The sequence below is a fragment of the Mya arenaria genome, chromosome 6 (genome assembly GCF_026914265.1).
Source record: "Mya arenaria isolate MELC-2E11 chromosome 6, ASM2691426v1".
In the NCBI taxonomy this organism is placed as follows: domain Eukaryota; kingdom Metazoa; phylum Mollusca; class Bivalvia; order Myida; family Myidae; genus Mya; species Mya arenaria.
The window spans coordinates 19,732,368-19,741,784 of NC_069127.1; the positions used below are offsets into that span (position 1 = coordinate 19,732,368).

Sequence of the window (9,417 nt, forward strand, 5' to 3'; positions counted from 1 at the left end):
TTAACCATGCCATGTGTGTATTGCCCTCCCGCATATAACTGCTTTTGCCATGCCATGTGTGTATTGCCCTCTCGCATATAACTGCTTTTGCCATGCCATATGTTTGATATGTGTATTGCCCTCCCGCATATAACTGCTTTAACCATGCCATGTGTGTATTGCCCTCTCGCATATAACTGCTTTAACCATGCCATGTGTGTATTGCCCTCTCGCATTTAACTGCTTTTGCCATGCCATGTGTGTATTGCCCTCTCGCATATAACTGCTTTAACCATGCCATGTGTGTATTGCCCTCTCACATATAACTGCTTTTGCCATGGCATGTATGTATTGCCCTCTCGCATATAACTGCTTTTGCCATGCCATGTTTTTGATATGTGTATTGCCCTCCCGCATATAACTGCTTTAACCATGCCATGTGTGTATTGCCCTCTCGCATATAACTGCTTTAACCATGTCATGTGTGTATTGCCCCCTCACATATAACTGCTTTTGCCATGGCATGTGTGTATTGCCCTCTCGCATATAACTGCTTTTGCCATGCCATGTTTTTGATATGTGTATTGCCCTCCCGCATATAACTGCTTTAACCATGCCATGTGTGTATTGCCCTCTCGCATATAACTGCTTTTGCCATGCCATGTGTGTATTGCCCTCTCGCATATAACTGCTTTTGCCATGCAATGTTTTTGATATGTGTATTGCCCTCCCGCATATAACTGCTTTTGCCATGCCATGTGATTGATATGTGTATTGCCCTCCCGCATATAACTGCTTTAACCATGCCATGTGTGTATTGCCCTCTCGCATATAACTGCTTTTGCCATGCCATGTGTGTATTGCCCTCTCGCATATTACTGCTTTTGCCATGCCATGTTTTTGATATGTGTATTGCCCTCCCGCATATAACTGCTTTAACCATGCCATGTGTGTATTGCCCTCTCGCATATAACTACTTTTGCCATGCCATGTGTGTATTGCCCTCCCGCATATAACTGCTTTTGCCATGCCATGTTTTTGATATGTGTATTGCCCTCTCGCATATAACTGTTTTTGCCATGCCATGTGTTTGCCATGTCATGTGTTTGATATATTTATTGCCCTCCCGCATATAACTGTTTTTGCCATGCCATGTGTTTGCCATGCCATGTGTTTGATATCTTTATTGCCCTCCCGCATATAACTGCTTTTGCCATGCCATGTGTTTGCCATGCCATGTGTTTGATATATTTATTGCCCTCCCGCATATAACTGCTTTTGCCATGCCATGTGTTTGCCATGCCATGTGTTTGATATATTTATTGCCCTCCCGCATATAACTGCTTCTGCCATGCAATGTGTTTGATATGTGTATTGCCCTCCCGCATATAACTGCTTTTGCCATGCCATGTGATTGATATGTGTATTGCCATATCGCATATAACTGCTTTTGCCTAGCCATGTGATTGATTTGTGCATTTCCCTCGCATATAACTGCTTTTGCCATGCCATGTGTTTGCCATGCCATGTGTTTGATATATTTATTGCCCTCCCGCATATAACTGCTTTTGCCATGCAATGTGTTTGATATGTGTATTGCCCTCCCTCATATAACTGCTTTTGCCATGCCATGTTTTTGATATGTGTATTGCCCTCCCGCATATAACTGCTTTTGCCATGCCATGTGATTGATATGTGTATTGCCCTCTCGCATATAACTGCTTTTGCCATGCCATGTGATTGATATGTGTATTGCCATCTCGCATATAACTGCTTTTGCCATGCCATGTGATTGATATGTGTATTGCCCTCTCGCATATAACTGCTTTTACCATGCCATGTGTTTACCATGTCATGTGTTTGATATATTTATTGCCCTCCCGCATATAACTGCTTCTGCCATGCCATGTGTTTGATATTTGTATTTCCCTCTCACATATAACTGCTTCTGCCATGCCATGTGTTTGATATGTGTGTTACCCTCTCGCATATTATTGCTATTGCCATGCTATGTGTTTGATATGTGTATTGCCCTCTCTCATATTACTACTTCAACCATGCCATGTGTTTGATATGTGTATTGCCCTCTCGCACATGTCTGCGATTGCCATGTTATGTGATTGCCATGTAATGTGATTTACATGGTATGGTACTATGTAAAGGCTATAAGGACCACAAACTTTGTAAGCAAGTTGGTCATGATCAGCAGATGAAGCCTGTTCTTTTTTACGTCAGTGGGCAAAAAGTCAGGGTCATTTGACCTTATGCTGAAATTACGCAGTTTTCTACCAATGATTGAAAAACGCTCAGCCCTTGGGACTTCGAACTTGGACGGGGTTCTTCAAACATGAATAGCTCCCTAACTATTTTCAAGTCATTTGGTCAAAAGTCAAGGTCGTGGTGACAATGAGCTGAAAATCCGATGTAGTCGAATAACTGAATAATATCAATTATTAACATCAACTGTTTTTAGTTCCCTCTTCCCGAAGTATTCAGCTTCAGTGGTAACTGAACAACATTACAGAGCCATGAGCAAATAATAAATAAATAAATAATGAAATGGAAAGTTGGTCTAGCGCCACATCGCTGCATCAATATTATTACTTAATTACAAGTCTGTATGATTAACAAGCATAATAAAACAAGATCGATGACATCTGTTCCCTTTGTAGTAAACCTTCAATATCAATGAAAGAACTCAGTCAATGAACAAAATGTTTTACACACAAATTTCACTTTTGACTAATCGTTTTAATTACGTTACACAAGCATCCATTTAATCCAGACTTCATAAACCATTCTATATATAGAATCGGAAGAATTAAGTCGGTCAACGTAACAACAATATAGCTAGTTTTCATCTAGCCCGTCAAGAAAATACTTTTTCTTAAATATTGCATCCATATAGTATGTTTCTGTTGAAGAATATTCGTACAATACTGTTCATAGAATGAGACAAGCTTTTATATTTTAAAGGAATAAAGTTAACCCTATTTTAAGAATTCAAACATGCATTATGATAATCTTATTTGAAAAAAATATTTGATGCCATCTAAAAATTATTTTTCTGACAGAATAATACATGTTCAGTTACTTCAATTACCTATTGTTACTTTTGATTTAGGCCGAATTGGGCGTCCATGAGTATGTATTATATTATGATAACGATAATATGATGAAGGTATGAGATTGAAAGAAATATAAAACCATCAATAAATAACAGCAAGTTTAAAAGAAACAGTAAGGAAACAGACAGAATGATAGATAAAACTATATATATATATTACCTCATATTGAGAGATAATATATACATATATACATAACTATCGCATTGGGTGCCGAGGATGATATGTAATTAACATACTTTGATAAAACACTTAATTAACAATGTTTTTAAAGATCGGTAATACTTTCACTTGCCAACAAGTACTATACATCATAATGTCCCCTAGATGTATCCAATATGTGAAATCCTTTCTTGGAAGTATTCATATAAATATCATCAACAGAAAAGGGCTTCATTTGTCCCTACTAATTTGACTGCTTTTCTTGTTTTGTGTGTTGTTAGTGGTGTGCCGGGTTCTTCAAAGGTAGAATTTTCTCAGACCCTGAAGCAAAAGTCTCAATAAAACCTTGAATTAATTCATTTTTCTACATTAACTGTCTGACTTTGTTCATTTTTTAATGCACCAAAACAGTTTTCAATATCATCGATCTTTGGTGTCCTGCAAAACATTTTACAAAATTATTCTGGCTTTTGAATTCTCATGTTATTTTTTTCTGTGACCGATGATACCATTGTTTGCCTAATTTTTAGATGCTTTTTATAATCTTTTTTTTTGGCGTGTATTTTTTCTACTTCTATATTTCCCTTTTATATGCATTCACGCATTGAGATGTATTATTTTTGTGACAACACATGTGCCAATAAACCATTTTCCCATAGTATTATAGTTTTGTGTAAAACATGCATTTTCGCTACCTTAATGAGTTTCAAAAATAAATATTTCTGTTCGAACTTAAATCCCTAAAAATGTTTGTATCATTGCATCATGGTTACAATATATGTCTTTCATTGTTACCAATGTGGCTTCAAATATGTTGTTTACTTCCTTTGTTTATAGGCCGTTCGATTAGTCACCTGATAAAACTTGTTTTTAATGCTTTCAGATAATAGGAGGGTGATGAGAGAATGCCAAGTATGTCTGTGAATAGGATTTTTTTTAAAATATCTTCCAAGTCCAATTAGTTAATAAATAATTCACCATAGTATCTCCTTTGTGTATTTGGAACATGTTGATATTCCAACGTCGGTGTCATTACCAGACCGTAGCAGATGCGTGTATCCTAGAATTTACGCATATCCAATAACAGTTCACGAAACGATTCGACGTTTCATATGTAGATTTTCTAGCTGAATACATATCAAGGCCAAGTTGCGATCATTTCTGACAAAATCTAATTCTTGTCCAAATCTGAAGTTTAGCTCCCCAAACAACGCATAAACTGAACCCTATGAGTGAAAATGGTTTACTTTCTCTTCTATCTTTTGTAATATATCAGCATATACGTCATACCTATCATCCTTCCCTTTCTCCCTCTTTTGTATCTCTATCGCTCCACCCCCTTTCATTCCCCATATCCGTTTTACCCCAACCTTGTTCTTGTAATTACAAGCAACGCAACATTTAATATATGTATATATTGTATACTAGATAATACTCTATGACTAGCACTTCCTGTATTATTTACCACAGGAAACTAATCTTCATTTCACATAATGCAGTGATTAGTAAACATTCATGTTGACAATCGACATATTCTATTATAATTTCCCCCCAAAAATAATTTATGTCTATATAAACTCGCTACAACTGTACGGTAAGCGCAATAAAATTGTAGTATATATGCTATCAAAACTCCGTAAAAAGTAATAAAATAATGTTTTACTCATGGACACTTTGTATTTAAACTTGGTTTGTGCTTTAGTTCGACCACTAAAGGTGTGTCTATATGGCTTTTAACGGCAATGCCGTAGTTCTGTTCTCCATACTGTGTTCCTTGATTGGGTCTATACACAGTAGGATTTCTTTCGTTGTCTATATGCGGATATATGCGCTGTATTTTCTTGTACAGGCATTCTCTGTTGATCTCGTCGTGCGACTTTTCTGGTTTATTGATTGGGTTATTATCTTCGTTAAGTTCCCCTGTAAGTTTCCACAGCGTTGTAGACATTCCAGATGAAATGTGCAGCATTGCAAGCTTATTCTCCATGTCTCTTCCTTTTTTAAGCTTGTCTTCGGCTTCATGAAGTTTTATGTAAGTTTCTACGAGTTCTCTGTCAAGAGCAGCAGATTCAGCCTTACTTTTGTTAAGCTCTTGTTTGAGATCGTTTATTCGTTTTGAGACAATTTGTTTGACACTGTTTCCCGCATCCATATTTTTGGTGCAAATGTCAACACATTCTGAAACAAATCAATAACATGTGTAGATCGCAGAGCTATTTTCTACAAATAAAACATGGCAAAATAAATCTAAAATACAAATAAAGTCTGGAGAGTAAAATCTAATGAATTTAAAGTTATAATAGTGTTATTTAAGTAATTGAACATTAAATCAGCTTTTTTCTTTACACTTGTTTTTAAATTTGTAACAACTTCGAGCATCATATACTATTAAAAAGAATTGTTTGATATCTACATTGTAAAAAAGCAACAACTACCGTACCATAACCATTTTCCCCCTTTATTTCCACTCTGCAGATTCCAAGGGATGACATGCCCGATAAACAACTTTTGTCCGAAAACGCCTTTATTATGCAATCCTGGTACAGTTCTGGCAGTAAATAAACGACGCTTAAAGGTCTCAAACGGATTGGTCCGACAAGAATAGCACTGCACGGGACCAGAACTATGTTGGAAAGTCTTGACCGTACGTCCTCCACTGTTTGTCTGTCTATTGAATTCGGATCAAAAACGGCCTTCAAACTGAACAATCCTGAAACACACCGTATCGAAAACAGTTTACGTACCTCTCATATTAGTGTCAGTGGAGAACGTGTTGTGTTTCATATCACTTATTAAATGGTATTGCTACACCAGGGAAAACGGTGCAATGAAGAAAAGGAAACAAAAACAAAAGAAGACATTGTTCTGAAATAGCTTTACGTTTTCATACCAATTTCTATTCACGTAAGTACCTTCAAAATTGTCGTTGGTACAGTAAAGAAATTTGTTGCTTTCGCAAACGTTTATTTTTGGAAAATCATCCGAGAAGAATTTGACAGCTTCTGTCAATAAATCTGTAAAAAAGGAAATATCAATAATGATTCAAACACTTATATCGATGAAGAAATGGTGAGAAAGAAATTAGAAATGACTTCGTTTAACTTACGTATTAAAGTACGCTTGTTTTATCATTCACACGAAACACATAATTTTCCAAATAAACACAAAATGATGAAATATGAAATTAACAGACAAGGAAACGTTACTTGCAAAGGAACGGTCTTATATTTTTTTTATAAAACTTTATTTAAACGCTTACTTACATATTTGTATTCAATGTAATACACTGACCTTTTCTGTTAAGTTCCTGTAAGATAACTTTTAGAATGTCGATATTGTCCCTCGACAGTACACCACGGTCTCTCAAAGTCTTAAGAAACATTAGTGCACTGTCGCATTCTTCTTGTTTCGGAAATAGATCTGTAATTTAGAAATAGAAAACATTAAATATTAAGATAAAATGAACAGCAAGAACCACGAATCATTTATAAAGACAAACTGATGATAGAAAAGCAACAGTTACCACACTAGCTGTTACATGTATACCTAAATACTTAGTCATAGAATATAGTCATTTAAGCAACGAATATAATGGTCACATCTATTTACAATGCACGGAATTATTTCCTATACATTCCTATAATATAGGACTCAATCTTAAAAGTTACAACTATTTGTTTCTTATAGATTTAGATTTTTATAGGTTACAATTAAAATATCTCCTCTATGAAAGCCCTTGAAGTTAAACAATTGCGATAAAGTTCGTACTTCAAACAATCTGAAGATACGAACTAGTTGACATGATTTGACTTTATAAAGAGCATCAGCCAAATGCTTTCGAATTGTATGTATGTTAGTTTTATATAATTGCTTTCAATTCAACGAAATTACCTTGATCCATCTTACTTTTCATTAGAAAAACATACGATCTTAAAAATAACTACATGATAAGAGCCATGTTTTATAATAGCCAGTTAAAAATATAAATCTCCACTATAATTCCATATTTAGTTATTTAAACATAAAAATATTTTAACTTTAACAATAACATACACGCTCTTCGCTCTTTCAACATCCTCAGTTCATCCTCCGATATCTCAGCAGCGATCCGCAGTAGCAACTTGTTGAAGGCAAAGTCAACGGGCGGAGATGCGAGTGATAAGGCCATAACATGTGAGTTGTCCCGTGTATATCGATTTACTTTCTGCTGAAATAATTTATTTGTTTGAGTCCTGGCCGCATTCATACATGACAATTCGAAAATGATTGTTTGTTTCAGTGTAAGATCGTTATATATTTCATCGAGTGAGCAACAAAAGGAAAACTTTACGAGTGGCGTGAAATAAATACTTTTGGTGTTCACGAGGTGAAATATATTGTTATCTTACACTTAAAAGATTTGTTTTCTTCTTTTTATCAGATGCCTAAAAAGGATATTAAATAACAGTTTACTGTTGATTTTCAGAAAAGCGCGCCGAATTATGCGCGAACGTAACTTAATTTCAGAAATGATGTCGATGAATTTGTGTCCCAGCCCCATGCGCGTTGAAGTTAGATTTGAAAGTAGAGCATGCTATAATTTCGAAACAGTGAACATATAAAAATGTTATTTTACTATTTAAACTATTGAAATACCATTTTAATTTCACTGATCAGTCTCTTTGAATCGCCGGAAAGCATATGATAGATAAGCATACATACACAGAATCAAACATAATATCTATAGGGTGGTATTCAATATGCTAATGGTCATAAATAATTGACTTCATTCAATGTATATGTCCGTTATTGATACCACGCAGTTCGATCAGCCTTACCGACCGTAGATCCAATAAAGGCCAATATTGAGTTTAACCCCTGTATGAACACCGTCCAAGTGTCAAACATGAGCGCTCTGTTAAAATTTGTATACAAAGGACATCATTTGTATTATTTATCAACGCGTTGGTAAATATACTCATATATATGATATTACATAAGCATAACGTTACACCATTATAGCCATTAATTGACTTAACACATACTAATTTATGCAGCAATTTATACGTACTTTTATTTGAACTCTAATAAGTGTATGTTTCCATTCATTATAGCACGCTTTTCGATTACTAGCACCGTTCATAGATATGTTGAAACTTTATATACAAATCATTTGAGCTGTATTATTCATCAAACATGTATTACATAAGCATAGGACCATTACAAACAGTATTTCACTTGTGACACATGAATAATTTACGCAGCAAATTACACTCTTCAATTAGAACTACATACTATGTTTAACTTAATTATTAACGCTTTTACAAAGAACACATTCAGAAATTAATACAGAGAAGAGAACAACCTTAATAGCGTATTGGTACCGAAAAGAAAGAAAATACATACGTACATTTGATTTCTTTGCTTTCCTATCGTTTCTGCGCTTAAAGCGAAAGTAGATGTTTATGGTGATTTCCCATTGAATGAGATAACATGAGTGATATCTTGTGACTAAATTATGTTATGTACAAATATAGCCATGTGCGTGACTTGTCAAGCTCAACTGCTTATTTAATACGGTTACAAGTAAACTCGCATATATATTTTTGTATTGCAATTAAACTGCCATGTACATCGCTATTTAAAGTATAAAAGTACCCTGATAAACTGTATATGTGTTAAAATTTGAAATATCAAAGGATGACTAATGATGATGTTTGAAATATGTATCGAGTACATGAATAATTCTTCGTGTTCTTCTTCGTGTTCTTCTTCTTCTTCTTCTTCTTCTTCTTCTTCTTCTTCTTCTTCTTGTTATAATAATTATTATTATTATTATTATTATTATTATTATTATTATTATTATTATTATTATTATTATTATTACCATAATTATTATTTTTATTATTATAATTATTATTCTTATTTATTTTTTGTATCAGTATTATTTTCATCATTATTATTATTACTATTATTATTATTATTATTATTAAAATTATCAATACCTTATAATTATCATTATTTATTATTATTATTATTATTATTATTATTATTATTATTATTATTATTATTATTATTATTATTATTATTATTATACGTTTTGATGATGCTTCATCTTATTATTTTTATACATTCGTTTATGCCCATGATTAAATTCAGGCAATACTTTAAT

At 34.0% G+C, this 9,417-nt stretch overlaps 1 protein-coding gene across 1 annotated transcript; it reads right to left on the reverse strand.

Moving 5' to 3' along the window:
• Nucleotides 1-4,666: 4,666 nt before the first annotated feature.
• On the reverse strand, nt 4,667-8,727 carry LOC128238626 (uncharacterized). The gene is made up of 6 exons (XM_052954738.1): nt 8,656-8,727; nt 7,320-7,473; nt 6,558-6,686; nt 6,179-6,280; nt 5,707-5,976; nt 4,667-5,444 (listed from the first exon to the last, which is right to left on the reverse strand). The coding sequence occupies exons 2-6, from the start codon at nt 7,432-7,434 to the stop codon at nt 4,930-4,932; spliced, it is 1,131 nt and encodes a 376-aa protein (XP_052810698.1). The 5' UTR covers nt 7,435-7,473; nt 8,656-8,727; the 3' UTR covers nt 4,667-4,929.
• Nucleotides 8,728-9,417: the final 690 nt, after the last annotated feature.

Excerpts from the sequence above, each read along its gene's own strand:
- LOC128238626 (XM_052954738.1), bottom strand. The coding sequence starts at position 7,434 with ATGGCCTTATCACTCGCATCTCCGCCCGTTGACTTTGCCTTCAACAAG. Across the intron at positions 6,281-6,557 it reads ACAGGAACTTAACAGAAAAG|ATTTATTGACAGAAGCTGTC; the intron begins GTCAGTGTATTA and ends CCTTTTTTACAG. Across the intron at positions 5,445-5,706 it reads AAAGGGGGAAAATGGTTATG|AATGTGTTGACATTTGCACC; the intron begins GTACGGTAGTTG and ends GATTTGTTTCAG.